This window comes from Muscardinus avellanarius (genome assembly GCF_963383645.1).
Source record: "Muscardinus avellanarius genome assembly, chromosome: 16".
Lineage (NCBI taxonomy): Eukaryota > Metazoa > Chordata > Mammalia > Rodentia > Gliridae > Muscardinus > Muscardinus avellanarius.
This window is the reverse complement of record NC_137802.1, coordinates 27,005,990-27,025,916: the sequence shown is the minus strand read 5'-3', so window position 1 is coordinate 27,025,916 and position 19,927 is coordinate 27,005,990. Positions and strand designations below refer to the sequence as shown.

At 52.3% G+C, this 19,927-nt stretch overlaps 1 protein-coding gene across 1 annotated transcript in view; it reads left to right on the top strand.

Moving 5' to 3' along the window:
- KSR1 (kinase suppressor of ras 1) overlaps positions 1-19,927 on the top strand; it is a gene marked incomplete at both ends in the record, with an annotated part of 150,116 nt that overhangs the window by 71,219 nt on the left and 58,970 nt on the right. The window contains one exon of the mRNA XM_080714006.1: positions 15,626-15,766. Within this exon, the coding sequence (XP_080570132.1) occupies positions 15,626-15,766 (141 nt within the window). The remainder of the gene's footprint in view (positions 1-15,625; positions 15,767-19,927) is intronic.

The window sequence follows — 19,927 nt, the reverse complement described above, 5'->3', positions numbered from 1 at the left end:
TTGTACCAAAATGCCCAGCACTGGTCTGGTGGGTGCCCCCAAATCCCTGCCACTCAGGCAGGGGGTTCACAGCCTCCCTCTGCCCCTGACCAGCTGCATGACTTGGTTTTGCTTCTTGTCTTTGGTTTACCCCTCTGTGAGACGGGGATTTGTTAGGACCTCTCCCGCAGGCTTATCAGGAGGGCCATGTGAGTTAGAGCATGCCAGGTAGTTTCTGACACAGATAAGCGCCTTGTAGTATGAGCCTGTGGTTATCTGATTTCTTCAATAAATGTGGTCAGTTGATTTCTAAGGAGATTGATAGCCTGCCATCTCTATTTTACATTATTTTTGTTGTTATTATTGTTATTGGTACTAGGGGTCAAACTGAGGAGCATTCTACTGCCAAGCTACATCCCAATCTCCCCTCCCACCCCCTTTTCTGGTGGTACTGGGGACTTTGAGACAGGGTCTCTAAGTTGGTGAGGCTGGTGTCAAACCTGTGATCCTCCTGTCTCAGCCTCCCAAGCACTGGGATTATAGGCACACAGCTCCATGACTGCTCTGTCTCTTTATTTTGAAATGGGCCCCCTCTGTCCAGCTGGAGCTTGTCCAGGCCGGCATGCATGTGTGTGCGTGTACGTGTGTGTGCGTGTGCACTTTGTGTCTTTTTGAGCTGTGTCACTTCCAGTCCAGGCCTGGAGAACAGCTCCAGTCCCAGCATGTGGGCCAGGCCCTCTTGGGCCTGCTTCCCCAGGTCACACTCATCTTGTGGCCTGCCTGGTTAGCCTTGTTCTTCTGTTCCGGCCACTCTCATGGCTTCATGTCATATGGTCTGGCTTGGCTCTTGACCCGCTTTGGCCTCCTGGGAATAAAGTGAGGTCATCCTCTGGGGCGAATTCCTTCCAGACACACCAGCCTGGTCTGCGTTGGCCCCTGTTTAAAGAACGGGTGAGGGTAACTTGGGATTCACCATGTTAAATGTGCTTATGTAGAAACATGTTTAAGATGGGGTGTGTGTGTGCGTGTGTGTTTTACTGGGGATTGAACCCAGGGGCATCCTGTTGCTGAGCTACACCCTCAGTCCTTTCTTATTTTTTGTTTTGAAACAGGGTTTCGCTAGGTTGCTGAGAGTTTCACTCTATTGCTGAGACTGTCCTCCAACCTGCGATCCTCCTGTCTCAATCTCCCAGTTTAAGAATCTTAAAGCAGTAAGTAAGTCAGACTCTAATGGTCTTCAAAGATAACTAGATAATGGAGTTTTCTTGATAGAGATGGCTGACGATGAGTTTCAACAGCCTCTCAGGCCCAAGGCTGAGCACTTTATGTCTCCTGCTTCCCCCATTTACAAATGAGGAAACTGGGACAGAGCCGGGTTGAGTAATGGCTGGGGAGTCAAGGCAGCTCGTCCACAGCAGAGTTGGGGTGTGCCCGTGGCTCTGCTGGACCCCAGGCCGACGCTCCTGCTCCTGGGATGGCTCAGTGGGGCTGTTCTGTAATCAGCCCTTCCTCCTTCCCACTGATGACCCTGTTGGAGGCTGACTGGAGCCGCGTCCCCGAGGCGGGCACGGTGTGCTGCTTATGAGAGCATGACCTGTACCTTGTTGCTTGCTCTTCCTGGCTTGTGTGTGTGTGTGCGTGTGTGTGTGTGGGGGAATGAACGCAGGGGCCGTCTGCCTTTGAGCTATACCCCCCAGCCCTATTTTATTTTTTATTTGGAAATAGGGTCTCACTAAGTTGCTGAGGCTGGCTTTGAACCTGCGATCCTCCTGTCTCAGCCTCCCAAGTACTGGGATTACCTGAGTTTTAGTCCCTTGCCTTCTGCTATCCAGATAAAATGGTCCCAAGGAAGAGAGCTTTGGTGATATTGCAGAGAAGGCTAGTTGAATGGCCTTTACAGAGACTTTCTGAAAAGAGGTACAGCACCCTCCCCCAGCACCACGGTGCGTTGTAACCTGTGAATTTAAATTCCTGGCTCCCTGCTGGGAACGGAAAAGGCCATGGGTGTGGAGCTAGTGCTGCCTTGGACCTGTCACTTTTCACCTCTTTTCTAGAGACGAGAGGGTGCTCGTCTCTGACAAATGGAGATGAAGTTAGTTAGTATGCTTTTGGGGTGAGGATCAAATGAGATGTGTTTCCCCCAAATGTTCCTTAAACCACAGAGTGCCGTGACTCCACGCGAGGCGCTGCGGCCGCGTGTGCAGGCACGGTCATTACACGGCGTGCCTCGCAGCAGGAGCGCTGGCCCTGGCCCTGCTGGCCACTCGGCTCCTTTGGAGACACAGCTTGGCGGTAGGTGGCAGAGGTGCTGCCAGCCTTGGGGCACGCGGTTGGTTGTGAACGAGGTGGGCTGCTCGCTGCCCTCGCGTGCAGAGCCCTTGGCTCCGTAGCTGGTGGCTCTCCTCGTCCCGCAGGAGCCCGTAGATCACCAGTGGATCAATAAGGCGAGACCCTCACTTGGACAATGGCCATTTGAAGCCCCCTGCCCAGGTACCTGGTCTCCCTGCCAGGATGGCCTTGGCCTTGATTAAGGTGCTGGGGAAGGGAGCTGGGCGCCCATCTTTGCTGGGTGCCCACAGCAGGCCAGCTTGTCAGGCCCACATTGAATCCTTTTCTCTCTCTGTGATCTTTTATGGCTGATCTTTCCCTTCAGTTATAACAGAGTAAATAGAGGGTGAGATTTGAACCTGGATCCATCTGACTCTAATCCCTTTGGTCTTTCTAGTTAAGATGGGAGAGATGGATGGATCTCTCTCTCTCCCTCTCTCACACTCTCTCATGGGTTGGATGCAGAAGGCAGATGTAACCCATCTCTAGATTTTGTCTGCCCCCACCCCCCATGCCCAGGATTGTGGTCAGGGGAGCTAGAGCTGTTAGACCAGAGGCTTTGGCTCTTTAAAATGCATCATCCCAGCCAGACATAGAGGCACATGCCTATAATCCCAGTACTTGGGAGGCGGAGATAGGAGAATTTTAGGTTTGAGGCCAGCCTTGGCAACTTAGTGAGATTTCCAACAACGTAGCCAATTCCTGTTTCAAAAATAAAAATTAAGCCAGATATGGTAGTGCATGCCTATAATTCCAGTACTTGGGAAACTGAAACAGGAGGATCTTAGGTTCAAAGCCAGCCTCAGCAACTTACAGACACTGCTTCAAAATTAAAAAGAAAAAAAATTAAAATTGGACTGGAGGTATAGCTCAGAGGTAGAATGTTCCTGGGTTCAATCCCCAGTACCACAAACATAAACAATTATCAACTAACTAACTATGTAAGTAAATATATAAATAAATGCTGGGCATGGTGGCACAATCTTGTACTCCCAGTACTTGTGGAGGCTGAAACAGGAGGATCACAGGTTCATGGCCAGCCTCAGCAACTTAGTGAGGTCCTGTACAACTTAGTGAGATCCCGTTTCAAAAAAAAAAAAAAAAAAAAAAAAATACGGCTGGGGGTATAGTTCAGAGGTAAAAAAAAAAACCCAAAACAAAAACCAAACAAACCCAGATTCAATCCCCAGTACCATAGTAAATTAAGAATAAAAATTTTAAACAGGGTTGAGTATAGCTCAGAGGTAGAGCCCCTCTGGATTTAATCTCCAGTACAAAAAAACAGACAAGTAAATAAACAAAGTAGAGGGTCCGCTCTGCCCAGGGAGAGGTGGGTGCAGTGCTCAGAAGGAGGTGGAGGACATTAGCCTGTGGCCGTGGGGGATGAGGACACCTGAAGCCTGTGGACGTGGGGATGGAGGCCACTGCAGCCTGGCAACTTAGTGCCAGAATGCGTCCTCTCCCAGAGGCACCAGGTTCTAGTAGTTCAGACAAGTGGAGCTGGGCCTGGCTGGGCCACGGGCTGGAGCAGCTTGGGCTTCCTGCATTCCAGAGTGCTGGTATGCCAGGAATTCTTTAGACAACAAGAAGGGTAGCCTTGTCTTTATAGTGAAAACGCTAATAAAACATCTCTTGAATCTGCTCCTTCCTTTCCACCCACACGGCCACAACTAAATTACCTTTTGTTCTCATCGGTTGCCGAATTATGTGCAGCTTCTTAATTGATTTTCCTGTCTCTGGCTTCTCTACACCCACTCCAATCTGTCCTCCACATGGTTTCTAGATCCCTGATTTTCCAGAAGTGAGATCTGATCACGTTTCTCCCAGCGCTTTCCTCCCCATGCCTGCAGGACCGAGAGCGGAAGCCTTGGTGTGGCTTCCAGGACCTTTACGGCAGGAACTGTCCGGAATGCTGCAGGGCCTGCGGGAGCTTGGTCCTGGCCCCTGGCCCACTTTGCTCTCCCTTCCGTCTCCGTCCCCTCCAGTCCCCAGCTACTTGCTCTCCCACTCTGGTCTTCTTGCCCCTGCTGCGCCCGCCCGGCCTGCCTTCTCTACTTCCCTCTGGCCCTGTGCCAGGCGCATGCCTGCCCCACCCTGTTGAGCTCATTTCAGGGATTTTCTCTCTGATGCCTTCTCAGGACCCCAGCCTCTCCGCCCCATGGAATTGGGCCCGGTATGGTCTCCTTAAAGTCGCACAGTGTGAGTGAGCACAGACCACTGATGTGGCTCTGGGTGCACACTGCTGTCCTGGGCTCAGCTGGCGTGGGCCCCTCTCCACGCACACTCCATCAACGGGCTGGCTTCCAGAAGACCCCGGGCCCTTTCGGATTCCTGGGGAGAGGAAAGAACCTCCGAGATTGCAGGACTGTGAACTACTCTGTGGCCGTCTTTATTGCAGGATGACAGTCCGCACTTCTATCACAGCCTCGGATGAGCCTGTGACCACCAACGCGAATTAACCTCACCACCCGCTGCCAGGAGCAGGGCTCTTCCTCTGCGCACGGAGGACTCTGCGGATCTGGCTTCACCCCTCCCCCACCGCACGCGCTCCTAGGAATGGAGTCACCGCGTGTGTCTTCCTGTGAGCCGGGTTTAGCGGGGCATGGGATTCCCACACACTCAGCAGGCAGGCTAAAACAACAGGGATTCTGCTGATGGCCACCTTTCAGTCCTGTTAATGCCCCTTTGTACTCTGTGTCCTATATAATGGATTCAAGGGGGTAAGTGGATCATAGTGTACAAGGGGACTTTTTTGAGTATATACAGTGCTCTTGTTTCTTCTGTAAAAGGAGAGCAGTAATAGTCCCTATCTGAGGAGTAGAGTTCTTGCTGAGATAATACACACAGAGTGCATGCCACAGTGCCTGCTGGCATGTGGAAATACCCACTTAAAAACCCACAGTTGTGGTAAAAAGTCTTGGAATTAGAAGAAAAAAATTAACTCCAAGATGGATCATTGACCTAAAGAAAAAAGATAAAATTTTTAAGCATCTAGAACTTAGAGTGTCTTTATGCTAATGCCTTCTCAATTAAGAGATAAAAATAGCCGGACGTGGTGGCGCACGCTTGTAATCCCCACGCTTGGAGGCTGAGACAGGAGGATCGCATAGGTTTGAAGCCAGCCTCAGCTACTTAGTGAGGCTCTCAGCAACTTAGTGAGACCCTGTTTCCAAATAAAACATAAAATAGGTCTGGAAGTATAGCCCAGAGGTAGAAAGCCTCTGGGTTCCACCCCCGGTACCACCAAAAAAAAAAAAAAAAAAGCTGGGCGTGGTGGTGCACACTTGTAATCCCAGCACTTGGGAGGCTGAGATGAGAGCATCATGGTTCGCAGCCATCCTCAGCTACATAGGCCCTCAGCAACTTAGTGAGACCCTATTTAAAAATAAAAAGAATAAAAAGTAGGGCTAATAGGGCTAGGGGTGTAGCTCGGAAGTAGAATGCCCCTGGGTTCCATCCCTAGTACCCCCCCCCCAAAAAAAAGATAAATGGTACAAACTTAAAAAAGATTGGTAGGTTGAACTTGATGAGAAAGTGAGCTACTCTGAAATCTTGAAGGACTTTTGGAAGAATACCTTTGGATCCTGCAGCCCAAGAATGAAGGGATGCCCTCTGTTTCCTCTTGGAAGGTTTCTGGAGTCCAACAAGAAGCCTTAGCCCGAGAAACATTAGCCTGAGGAGGAAATTTGGAATAGTATGGGCATAATGAGCATTAGAAAGGACTACTTTTGGTTGCAAGTTATAGAAAATGTGATTTACATAGACCGTTGTGTTTCTTTCCCCCAAATCTCCTGGAGTTGGTGCGTGCGTGTTGGCTCAGCACACGACTCTGGAGCCTCAGTTGTCTGGGCAAATCTTGGCTGTTCCGAGGCCTGCAAGATGGCTGCCGTCCGCCTTGAGAGGGTGAAGGGCGTGGACAGCCTCAGAGACTGCCACGCCTTCCCTGTGCGGCTCTGGCCAGAGCTGTCACTCTTCCGGAAGCTGGAAGCAGGGGCTGGGCTCTCCCAATGGCCGTGCTGGGATACCACCCGGCCCAGTTGTGTGGGACTCCGTGTCTGAGCTTCGTGGCGCTGCAGTGTAGACAGGTTGGGAAGCACTGGCTGGCTGCCACTGGGCTCCGTGCTGCCTCAAGCTCATCCGGGTTCTGTGAGCGAGAAAGCAGCCCAGAATAGATAACAGGGAGGTGATGAGCCTGGAGTGGCCCTGTGGTCCTCCAGGGGAGGTTGCTGTTGCGTAGTTGACTCTGGTGCCCCGGGCGCTCCTCTGCCCCTGGCCCCTGACGCCCTGCACGGTTGTCCTTTGGTGTCTGAGTCCATGGTATAGAGCGGTCACAGAGTTGGATTGAGGCAGGAAGTGAACCTTAAGCAGGTCCAAGCAAGTCGCCCGCCAACTTTTCAGGGTGAAGGCTCTTTGGGCAGAGCGGGGCTGTATTTGGCTCTCCCTTGGCTCCTCAGGTGTCTGTTCTCTTGGAATATTTAGGGCAGGCCCCTGCCTCCCTCTTGAAAGTCCTCTTGTGGCGTATGGCATGAGATGGTTTAGCAGGTGTCGCTGAGGAAGCTGGGTCTCTGGCCATTTAACCTGCCTGGCTCATGCTGAGTTTCCTGGGATGTTTTACTAGTGATTCTAACATCTAACCCATCGGTCCCCTTTCCCAGAATACTGTACTTACTCTCAGAGTGGTCAGGGTATGATGTCATCTGATGAGGTGCTAACCAATTTGTCAGTGCTTCTGGCAGGGCTCCCGTGCCCACCACCGAGCGCCAGTCCTGGCCCGCGCTCACGCCCATCCACAAGGCCAGAGAGCCATCTGGTTTTGTCTCAGCCTGGGGTCGAAACTCTCATGCGTAGCCTGGTCAGGTCCTAGAGTTCAACCCTGGGAGCCGAGGGCAGGGCGGGAAGCCCCACTCTTCCAGCTGTGGCCGCTCTCACCCCGGCCTCCTTGGGAACGTCGCCACTTGCGGTCTGGGGCAGACTTGTTTGTTTGTGTTTGAAGCTCCCCGGCTCTGAGTTTGACGTCAAGGCAGGATTCCTGGTGGGAGGCTTGGCGGGGAGGCTGTCTCCACATGGAGGCACACGCCTGGCAGCTTCCCCAGAGGAGCGGGCGCGGGACAAGCCGGCCAACGGACGGCGGTTGCGAAATGCCTGGCACGGGGACCAAGGTGGCTGAGGCTTTTCCCCTCCTCACCCCACTTTCCCAGGCACTCTCTCGCTCTGCCCCTTGTCTGCTAATATCAGACCCTGGGGGCCCTCGAGGGCTTGGCAGGGCTCGGAGCCCAGGGCTGGCACCGGGCATGCGGTCAGCCCACACCGGTGCGTGTAGCTATCCATGTCGCGACCTCCAGGGGCCTCTTTACATTCTCAGAAATCACTTTGCAGTAAATTTGTCTGTGGCATCCAGGTCAGACTACTTGACTGGCGTGGTTGTCCCTTTAGGGACAAGGCAGAAGAGGTAAGGGAGCACCCCAGACCCGGGCAGCGCAGCCGGTGAGCGGGAAAGGGCGGCACCCCAGGGCAGCAGCGCAGCTCTGCTCCAAGGAAGGCCGAGGAAGTCCCCGGGGCGTTTGGTGGCTTCCAGAGGTTGGGGATGGGATCGCCAGGGACTTGGCACTAGGAAGGATGGATGACTGAGGGCTTCCACTTAGGTCCACAGTGCCACTTACCAGGGAGACAGGAGTCAGGGCCTGTGGGTGCTGGCGAGCTGGAAGCTGGACCCTGCTGGGAGACTAAATAATCAAGAAGAAAGAGACAGATGAGTGGGGTGTCCACCGCGGTACTTCTCCTTACTCTGCAAAGCATGCTGGGATTGTAAAAGGGGCAGGCACCGTAGCTGGCCGGGTAGTGGCTATGAATGAATTGAGGGCTGATTTGGAGCCAGGGATCAGGTGTAGCCTAAGGGTGGGTCACTGCGAAGCTGGACCAGAGGTCGTGGCCGGTGTGACTGGACCCAGTGAGTGGGCGTGGGTTAGCCTGTGGCCTTCATTCACAGAGTTTGCTGCCTGCCAGTATAGGCACTGCTGGGCTTTGACCTTTTGGGTTGCAAGAGAGATAGGTCTTACCCGCTGCCTTCCTGCTCGCACAAGTCAGGACAGTGTAGACGAGCTAAGGAGGTGGGTGGCGCCATAGACAGAGCGCTGGGCTGAGGCCCATCTCAGACCACGTGATGCAAATGAGTTGTAAAGCTCCTGGTGCCTGGCTGTCCTTGTCTGTAAGACAGGGGTGATAAAGCACACCTGTGTGTCTTGTGGGTTTTAACACGTGGTTTCACTCTCTGTGACTGGCTCTGAGTGACGAGCGGCAACTCACTGTGCCGCTGGACGTGGAGCTGCACGCTGCTCTGGCTGGCGTGGGGGCAGGCCTCCCTTAGCCGCCGAGTGAGGCTGGCGGCCGCCCAGCACCACGGCACAGCGCAGCTTGGTTTCTGTATTCTCAACACTGACTTTGCAGTTCTTCCTGTCAGAAGTCAGGGAGGAGCCGGATGCGTGGCACACATCTGTAATTCCAGTACTTAGGAGGCTGAGACAGGAGGATCACAGGTACAAGGCTAGCCTCAGCCACTTGGCAAGGCCATCTGCAACTTAGTGAGACCTTGTCTCAAAATAAACAAATAGGGCTAGGGTTCTAACTCAGAGGAAGAATCCCTAGAGACACACACATACACTTTAAAAAGTCAAGGAGGGTCTGTAATGTTTTCAGTCCCATGAGACTTTTTTTTTTTTTTTTTTTTGGTGGTACTGGGGGTGGAACCCAGAGGCTTTCTACCTCCAGGCTATACTCCCAGACCTATTTTTTTTTTAAATGTTTTATTTGGAAACAGGGTCTCACTAAGTTGCTGAGAGCCTCACTTAGTAGCTGAGGCTGGCTTCGAACCTGTGTGATCCTCCCATCTCAGCCTCCCAAGTGCGGGGATTACAAGCGTGCGCCACCACGCCCTGTACATGAGACTGTTTTAATAACACGCTGCAGGCACGTTGCCAGCTTGGAGGTTGTGTGAGGACGGGGCCGCCACCCTTGTGCTGTCAGAGATCCACTGTCAACTTATACTTCCTGGAATTACCATTGAGAAACTAGGGAGAGAAGAGGATGTGGTTCTGAATAAATGGAGATTGTTAATACTCCCTGACTGATGATTGTATATCGATATGATTTTTATCATCTAGGGAGCTGGTGGCCCCCACGGTACTTGGGAAGCTGGCATCCATCTTGGCCCATGCCTGCCATTCATTTTTCCACTTATATTTCAACATCTGTCATATCTGTTGCCCCAGGACTTACCCTACTTTTGAGACATGAAGACCCGGGCCATTGAGAGGGTCCTATTGCAGTCAGGGTTAGGGTAACAAATGTCTTGTCATCCGCCTGCTTATGCAGCACAGACCACAGATTTGCAAATCACCCACAGAAGGGACCCCTCCCCCTAGCCAGGCAGTTTTCGGGTGGAGCTGACTTGGTGTACAAAGTCAGTTGTCTGGAAAGGGGTGTTTTCTGCAGAGGTTGAAGGAAGCCTGGGTGGGGTATGAGGCAGATGATACCTGCCCACTTCGTGCCTCTGGTCACTAGATGATCTTGTGGGCTGAGCAGGGGTGATGCTCATGGGTCCTGCTTCATGAGCACTCTGTGTCCTGGGTGTGGGGCCGAGCACTTTAAACTCCTTGGCAAATTCAGCAGTGCCGTGGGGCAGGCCTTACCTTCACATCACAGATGAGGAAGCCAAGATGAATAAGCTGGTCCCTGCCACACAGCTGGTAACCAGTGGTGCCTGGGGTGCAGCACAGGTCCAGCTGGCCGCCAACATGGAGCCTCCCTCTGGGGCGGCAAAACAGTTAACTAGTGGCCCCGGCCGGTTGGAACGGGTGCTGGTTGCAAACAGGAGACATGGGCATATCACACATGTGGGTGGCACGTTTGCCTGTTGTTACCACTGTGACACCCACCAGCCTGAGACAATGGCTGGTCCCCAGCCAGCCACCCTGTGGAAGCCTCAGGATGACCGTCCCCACCGGCACTGCCTGTATTATCTCTGAGAGGCGCGGTGCCATGGCAGCCTCCGAGGGAGGAGCCCCACCGGGTCAGCCTGGCCCTGGACGACCTGTGACATCCGAGGTGAACCAGAGGGTAGACCTACCTGGGGGATGCAGGTTTGGACCCAACTTGAGTGGGTGTGTAGACCCCTGTAATCCCAGTACACGGGAGGCTGAGATAAGGAGGTCCACAGGTCCAACACCTGCCTCAGCAACTTAGTGAGATACTGTCTCAGAATAAAAAATAGAATACACACACTCACTATTCCCCCCCCCCCCACACACACACCACTACACACACCAGGACACAGCCTTTCCTAGGAGAGGTGTGGTCCATGCGCCTGGGGGCTTGGAGCAGAACTCCACATTCCTGGGCATCCTCGCAGTTCCTGGAGTACCTTCCCTTCTTCCGGCAGCATCCGCTCAGCCTGTGTGCACCCCGTCAGGCCACGCTGCTTCCTCTCACTGAATTGATGCTGCTGCCGGCGGCCTCCGTCTGGGGCCTGGTGTCCAGGTCAGGCCGCGAGCAGCTGGGTGGCAGGTGATGTTTGCAGTTTGGTCAGGATGCCAGGTTGGGGGTGCCGGTGATCTTCTGGGCAAGCGGCATTCTCAGAGCTGAGGCCGCTCCACTCCGACCGGGTCCTCTGGTGCTGAGGGGTCAGCTTTGGGGGAGAAGGGCTGGGGTTCCCTGGATTCAGCTGGGTGAGCCCAAGCCATGGCGTTTCTGCTTTTAGAATAAACATACCTTATCTATGAGTTCTACCAGCATCATCCTGGAGGCCAACACTGGGTTTCAGGGCCGTCTTTAGCACCGTCTTAGGTATGGGTGTATTCCCATCCACATTGTCCCTCCTGTCCACAGGAGGAGAGGACCCCGCCCATCGCAGCCACTGCTGAGTGGGTGTTTTCTTGGATCCAGGCATTTAGCTGAAAAAAAAAAATTTTTTTTTTTGTACTGGGGATTGAATCTAGGGCCCTTCTACTTATAAGCTACACCCTTTTTATTTTTTTATTTTGAAACAGGGTCTTACTAAGTTGGTGAGGCTGGCCTTGAACCTGTGATCCTCCTATCTCAGACTCCCAAGTACTGGGATTACAGGCATGTACTACCATGTCTGGCTTGGCTGAGCAATTTTTTTTTTCTTTTTTGTGGCACTGGGACTGAACCCAGAGGCATTTTGCCTCTGAGCTAAACAACCAGGCCGATTATATTTCTTATTTCGAAACAGGGTCTCACTAAGTTGTAGAGGGCCTCCCTAAGTAGCTGAGGCTGGCTTCCAACCTGCGATCCTCCTGTCTCAGCCTCCCAAGTACTGGGATTACAGGCATGCCCCACTGTGTCTAGCTTGGCTGAACATTTAACTCCCATATTTTCTCCTGTGATCTTCACAGCAGCCCTTTAGGTAGTGCACACTCCTGTTTTCCAGATTGAGAAACAGGCTGACAGGTGAAGCCTCTTGCCTGTGTTCACCCACCAGGGCAGTGTGAAGGGTTTTGAGGCCAGTCTGCATGTCTTGAGGGCTGGAGTTCTTCCTCGTGGAGCTGAGCTATCTCGCGAGGGTGGCCGGAGTAACCAACAGTAATGTCATAGGACCGTCTATTGTTTTTGCTTGTTCCAGCACGTTTGTGTGCAGTGGCTCACCTGGCCCCCAGCCTCTGCAAAATGACACCCTCTTTGTAGGTGGCGAGGTTGAAGCTCATCTATGGGGGTTGTCTCCCAAATCTCTCATCCTCAGTGTCTGAGTCTCACAGCCTGGATGCTTAGCCTTCTATGTACAGCGTATCTGGCAGTACCCGCCAGCTGTCTGTGGGCCGACTGGAAACTCTTCTTCCTGTAGCCAGGCTGTGTGTCAGGGCAAGGGTGGAGTGGGTACTCCTGAAGCGGAATATTGGTCCTGGGTGACTTCGGAGCCAGCCCCAGCCACCCCTGTGGCCAGGCTCCTGACGACTCCACCGTACCCTGCCCCTCCCGTCACTGGAACCTCAGGTGCTTTTCTGTTCCGGAAAATTTAGATCTTGTGGTTTTTGTGGTTGAAAGATGATGATGCCACCAATGAGAGGTCTGCTGTCAGGGCCCCCCCCCCCCCCCGGGCCAGGCTGGCAGGCCCCGCTGTGGTTTGTCTGGGAAAGCCACCTCCTGGTGCTTCTGTGACCACTGCAACTTTCCAAAAAAGTGAAAACAGCTCCGTTTTGCTGTGATGGGGAGTTAATGACAGCTGGGCACCTCTGTCCTTTGAGAGCCAACCCAGTAGAACCGGTAGGACCCAGACCTGCAGGTGATAGGAGCTGCCTAGCAGGACTGCAGACCCTCTTGCACACTGGGGTCTTCCCTGTTCACCCCTCCATGGCCGAGTGTGAGTCGTTTTCTGGGAGCAACGAGGAGTCACTTCACGTCCACACAGACCTGCCCTGGGGCTTACTTTGGGCTCTCTTGCAGAGATCTCTAATAGACTTTTTTAAAAGATGGGGCTTGGGCTGGATGCAGTACTGGGGCAGGTACTATAATCTCAGTACTTGGGAGGCTGAGACAGGAGGATCGCAGGTTCAAGGCCAGCCTCAGCAACTTAGTGAGGCCCCTGCAACTTAGCAAGACCCTGTTTTTTAAAAAAACAGGGCTGGGGCTATAGCTCAGAGATGGAATACCCCTGGACTCAATCCCTAGTAACACACACACACACACACACACACACACACACACACACACACACACACACAAGAGAAGATGGGCTGGATATATAGCTCAGGGGCAGAGCACTTGCCTAGCCTGCACGAAGCCCTGGTTCAGTCTCTAGCACCGCAAAACACACACACACACCACTGTTGTCTGTTCTCTGGGGGAACTTGCCCTGGGTTTTGAGAGGCTCCTGACTCATCCTGTGTGTGCTCCAAAATGTATTGTGGGTTCACTTGTCCATCCATTCAACCAAGGCTGTAAAATAGCAAGCTGAGTACCAGACACAATACTGGCTTCTGCTGCTCTGGTGGTGACCTGGAATGCAGACCAGGCCCCCCCAGGCCTGGAGAGAGAAGCACTCAAGTAAAACATTAGAACTGCCATACCTACTGTGGGCCGGTGCCTGGGGGGCTCTGGAAGGCCGAGTCATAGTTTGGCTGGCAGATCCTGGAAAAGAGCCTGCATGGCAAATGGCTGAGGGGGCCTTGAGGCTGGAACCCGCTGGGCCAGGCCGGCTCCCCTCTGTGCCGGCCAGTTCCTTAGCCATTTGTGGGCATCCGTCACAGGCAGGTGCGGCGATAGGCATGTGGGGACAGAAATGAGTCGGGGGACACAGTCCCTGCTCTGATGTATGACGGGGGACCAGCCCTGTCATCTGGGGGTTTCCATACTGTTGTTCAGTGTGAGCTAGTCTTTCCTGTTTTGCAGATGAGTGAACTGAGACTCAGAAAAATGAATTACCTTCCTCAGAATTGTATAACCAGGAAGTGACAGGTTTGAACCTGGACAGCTAGGCGGTTCATCCCAGCAGCGTGTGTCCAGTCCCATGCCCTGGGAGCTCAGGTCTACGGGAGGAGACCCATTTAGATAGTTAGCTTGAGCATGCAGCCCACTGCTGTTAGAGGGGAGTGGGATCCTGATGGAACCTGCGAAGTCTTTGGTGAAGGGAGGGCCCAGGGACAGGAAGGTCAGTTTGAGCAGAGTAAGGTTAACTTGGGAGCAGGAAGCTAGGCAGGCATTTGAGGTGTGTACTTGAAGGCTGGCAAGGGCCGAGGCATGGGGAGTGGGGGGGGGGGTGAAGATGAGCCTGGGAAAGGAGGTTGGGCCCTAAATTTGGAATTTGCCTCTGGTCACACTGGAAGTGTTGGATCTGAGCTTGGAGAAGAGACAAGAGTGGCCCCACTTAGACCTGCAGAATAAGAATGACATTTGTATCATTATATTTGTGAGCTTCATATCCTAAAGATGTTCTCAGAAACTTGGGTTTCCTGATGGAACAGCAAGTAGACTTTTTTTTTTTTTTTTGAGAAAAAGGAAAAAGTGTTATTGATTTCCCAGCAAATGGAGAATATAGTAAACAGAAAGAACAGGGTTTATAAGAGAGAAATCGAATGACTAAGCTCCAGGCGCTGGGGATGGAACCCAGGGCCTTGTGCATGGTAGCCAAGCGCTCTACCACTGACCTACATGCCTGGCCTTGCACATAGACTTCTTATGTGGCTATCCGGAGCTGTGAGCCTCAGCAGAGCGTTTGATTAGCTCTGCTCAATGTCTGCTCAGGGTAGCAGAGGGATGTGTGGGGCGGGAGTGTCCTGGGTTTACCTGTGTCCATGTTTCCACCACACATCAGAACTCCACAGTGGAGTAGGATTATTTTGATTATGACTCAGTGTCCCCTCTCTAGCAGTGGTCCCCACTTACTACTGACCCTCCTAGCTTGAAGATAGCAGGATTCATAGAGTTCAAGGCATTTTGACAGGGCCAGGGGCCCTGAGTGGGCTGAATTAGGGTTTATCAGATTGTTGGTGGAACCAACTAGTTTCTGGGGGGAATTTTCAGAAAGGCTGATTGATGCGGAGCTGGTTTTATTGTCATCAGGGATCTCATGTCACACTCGCTCCCTTTCGCCGCGGGGCTCTTTACCTGGAGTGTGTGGGTAGCATTCAGGAGCTCAGCGCTGACTAGAGATTGACCTAAGCCCTGCTGTTCTTGTTCAGAGAGTCATTTAAAAGACATAAGAATCCTGTGTGAGAATCTTTTAAAAGCTTTGGACACTCTTCCCTGGGAAACACATGGACTCACATACCTGGAACTTACATACCCCCGGGGGTGTAGGTCCCCGAACGAGCCAGGTCCCAGGCTCTTGCCAGCGCTACCCCTGCCCTGTGGGCGCAGCCAGCTCTGCGGGCGCTCACTGTGCGCCGGCCACGTGCTAAGCGTTTGCTTACCCTCCCTGAACGGCAACTTCTGTTATTCTCCTCGTTTTCTGGAGGAGGAAACTGAAGCTTTCCTGGAGCATTTTGAGCTTGTCTGAGGCCACAGAGTCAGGGTGTGGCCGAGGCTCGGGATCCCAGCTGTAGGAAGACCCGCAGCGTCCAACCCCGTCTCTACCCCTCACCCTCGGAGATGCACGGTCCCGAGGGCAGGACAGTGCCAGGCACCTGGGTGCGGGGAGGGTTCATGGCCGGCTCCCGGGCTCCTTACCTGTTCTCCTTCTCCTGTTTGCGGCCTTACTGCCATGTGAGTGACGAGAAGGGGAACACACAGGTGCCTCTGACACGCTCGCTCAGGATGCCACCTGCGTGTGCCACCAATGAACGCGGCCCTTTCTCCCTGACTTCCGCAGGCGAAGCTGGTTCGGTACATCTGTAAGCAGCGGCAGTGCAAGCTGAGCGTGGCCCCCGGCAACAGGACCTCGGAGCTCAACAGCTACCCACGCTTCAGCGACTGGCTGGACACCTTCAACGTGAGGCCAGAGGTGGCGCAGGTATGCGGGCAGCATGCGGGTCGGGGCAGGGTGTGGAGGGGCCACACGTGAACCAAGGGCGAGCTGAGACCAAGGGGCAGGGCTCTCTAGTCTTAGGAGGGGACATAGGGAGCAGCCAGCTGGGACCAAGAGTTAAGGCGGTCCCAGCAAGTGCCCTGGTTGCTTCTGCCTTACGAACGAGGGCAGCTGGACCACGCTGGTCGTTCACTTGTTTATTATGGTGACAGTAGCCAACCTTTCTAGAAGTTTTGGCTGTGTGGCAGATGCTGTGTTAAGTCTTCAATCTCACTTCTCACACAGTCCTCTTGAGAAAGTTATCATTTTGCCAGTTGATACTTGAGGAAATTAAAGCACAGAATGGTTAAGTAAGTTGTTTAAAGTCAGGAAGGGGTAGGTAGCCTTGGGATTTGGAAATGAGTCTCAGTTGCGTTTACTCATCTTTTACGGTATGTTTCTTGCTTCCTTTGATCTGCCTCCTCATCCGTCCAACTCACCACCCACTAACCTGACTCACCAGCCTGTACGCATGGAGGCTGTGTGGTGCCAGGTGTCGGGCACAGGGGAGCACTCCTGGAGCATAGATAAATCAGAACCTGGCAGCCGTGATGTGCCCAGTGAGGCCTGTAAATCCCCTACTGCTGTACAAAAATCACAACGATCGACTTTTACTATTGTGTAAAAGGTAACATAATTCAGTATATGTGGACACTTTGAAAAACAGAGAAGGGGGAAAACACACACATAGGCCTATCATTCAAAGAAAATTTCTTCTTGAAACAGGGTCTAACTATGTTGCCAGGCTGGTGTTAAACCCTGGGCTCAAATGATCCTTCTTAGCATCCTGAGTGGCTAGGACTACGAGCATGTCCATCCGGCAACCTCTCCTAGAGAAAATTTCGAAAAATACAGAACAGATGACACCATGTCCAGCTTTGTTTTTTTTTTTATCATTTATTTGTTAAAGCTTTATCGCATGCATATGATGCAGCTCCCAGGCAGAAATTAATTCGAGCTATGGAATATGTTTTGCTTTGTCATGCTTAAGGCATTCTACCTCTGAGATATACCCTCAGCCTGATTGATCGTACTAGGGATTAAACTCAGAGACATTTCCCCCAGTTCTACTTTGCTTTTTATTTTGAAACAAGCTCTCACTAAGTTTCTGAGGGCCTTGCTGAATTGCTGAGGCCAATCCCTAGCCTGAAGTTCTCCTGTCTCAGCCTCCCAAGTACTGGGATCACAGGCATGCACCATCATGTGCATGCCTTTTTATTTTGAAATAAGGTCTCACTAAATTTCTGCGAAATTGCTGAAGCTAGTCTCAAACCTGTCATCCTCTTGTCTCAGCCTCCCAAATACTGGGATTACACATCTTTGTGCACCTGTATATTTCTATAGGAAAAAAAATCTTCACAGTGAAGTTTCCAAAATGAATTTTAATTAATTTTGCTAGTGTCTTTACAATATGGTAAGACAGTCAAAGCAGTTTTCTGCTCAGCCTTTTAAAGCTAATAATACAGAGAGACTCTGATGCCACATATGCCCAGACTGGACAGTAAACTGCACATAGATCTTTTCCACAAGTGTACCTAGTTAAATGTAGTTAGGATCCCACTCTGTTCCTGCATGCTCCCCAAGAAATTGCATAGAGCCTTGCACACAAAATCAGAAAGGCAGAGAGCCAGGCGTGGTGGAGCACACTTGTAATCCCAGCATTCGGGAGGGGGAGACTGGAGGATCACAGATCACAGTCCTCGGACAGCCTCAGCTACTTTGTGAGACCCTTTGCAACTCAGTGAGACCCTGTTTCAAAGATAAAAGACTAAAAAATAGGGCTGGGGTTGTAGCTCGGAGGTAGAATGTCCCTGGGTTCCATCCCTAGTACCGCGGGGGGGGGGGGAGAAAGAAAGAAAGAGAGAGAGGGAAAGAGAGAGGAAAGAAAGGAAGGAAGGAAGAAAGGAAGGCAGAGAAGAAGCCAGGCATAGTGGTACTCGCCTATAATCCCAGTATTTGGGAGGCTGAGACAAGATTGCAGGTTCAAAGCAAGCCTCAGTAATTTAGTGAGGTCCTCAGCAACCTAGTGAGGCCCTGTTTCAAAATAAACAGGGGTGTAGCTCAGAGGTAGAATACCCATGAGTTCAATCTTCAGTAACACACACACACACACACACACACACACACACACACACACACACACGGGCAGGGAAGATACCAAGTACTTTTTAGTCTACTTTTCCATCACTGTGACCCAAATACCTGCGAAGGACAACTTAGAGGAGGGAAGGTTTATGCGGCTCACTGGCTCAGAGGGCAGACACCATGGCAGGGCAGGGCAGAGGAAGACTGCTCAGCACAGCAGAAGTGGAGAGCTGAGCGTGAGAGCAGGGAGGGACGCAGCCCTCGGGCCCCGCTCCCAGCGATCCACCTCCTCCAGCTACTCCCTCCCACCCACATCACCACGAAATAAATCCATTCAAATTATCAATCCAGTACTGGGTGCAGTGGCGCACGCTTGTAATCTCAGTATTTAGGAGGCGGAGACAGGAGGATCGCGGACAGCCTCAGCCACTTAGTGAGGCCCTTTGCAACTCAGTGAGACCCTGTTTCAAAATAAAGAATAAAAAATAGGGCTGAGGGGGTAGCTTGGAGGTCAAATGCACCTGGGTTCCATCCCCAGTACCACCATCGCAACAAAAAAATCATTAATCCATCAATGAATTTATCCACTGATGATATTTAAGCCCTGACTTAATTATTTTGCCTGGGAACACTTTTGCATTGCTAATCCATGAATGTTTCTGGGGAATATTCTGTATTCATACCGTAAACCACAACACCAGGGTCCTCAGGTGTGTTGAATAATCACTGAAGTCCAAGGCCTTGATTCCGGCCAGCCCTGTCCCTACCTTAAGAAACCCGCCAAAGTGCCCAGGCCTTCCTAGGTGGCATGTCCTCTGCTGGGTCAGACTGGTCCATCGCCACAAAGCTGCAGGCTACGTGGCGTTGTCTCTCTGGTCTGCCTGCCCTGGTGCCTTATCTCACCTGCTGCCAGGAGCCCACAGAACCCCTCCCTCAAGAGCCAGCAGGATAGTGAGGCTCCCGCCGAGGGAGGGGAGTGCTGGGGTCCTGCCAATGTCCAGCTCTAGCACCTGGCCTGTGAGAGGGGCATCGTAGCAGTGCCTCCCTGTGATTACCTAGCTCACCGCAGTCTTCTCTAACACTAGAATAGTGAGAGATTGCCTCAAGATATTTTAGGATGAGCCAGGTGCGGTGGCATCATCTGGAATCCCAGTACTTGGGAGGCTAAGAGAGGACAAGTTCGAGGCCAACCTCAGCAACTTAGTGAGACCCTGTTCCAAAATAGAAAATACAAGCTGGGTGTGGTGGCGCACGCTTGTAATCCCAGCACTTGGGAGGCCGAGACAGGAGGATCGCACAGGTTCGAAGCCAGCCTCAGCTACTTAGTGAGGCTCTCAGCAACCTAGTGAGACCCTGTTTCCAAATAAAATATAAAATAGGTCTGGGAGTATAGTCCGGAGGTAGAAAGCCCCTGGGTTCCACCCCCAGTACCACAAAAAAATAAAATAAAACAAAATAGAAAATACAAAGGATTGGTGTATTTTAGAGGTAGAATGCCCTTGAGTTCAATCCCTGTATCTTAGGATGGGTTCAGGGTGTGAATCAGTGGTAGAGTGCTTGCCTATCATACACAAGACCCTGATTTTATCCCCAGCAACACAAAAACATCTTGCTATGTTATGCGTGACTGTTCCAGGGGTGCCCGCCTGCTCACGTAGGTGCACCCAGGGATGAGGTCCAGAGCCTGTGCCCCGAGGAGGTCACGCACCCCAAAGAGGTCCTGTGACCAGCAGCATGGTGCCTGGCCTGTGCTTGGCCCTTGGCAAATATTTGCTGGTGAAGGAAAGGCAGGAACGAATGGAAGCACCCGTGGGTGGAGGCAGGGCTGCCCGACTTAAACAAGGTCTCTCCCAAATCTCCCCATCTTTCCGCCTGCGGACCCGAAGCCTGGCACTTTCCTTTGAGAATTCCAGGCCTCACGGAGGCTGCTCCAGAGGCCTCTGGAGGTGGTCTTTGCGGGTGGAGTTGCCCCTTCAGCCTCTTTGAGTTGTCTGCTGTTCTAACTGGGGCCTGCCTGATTTT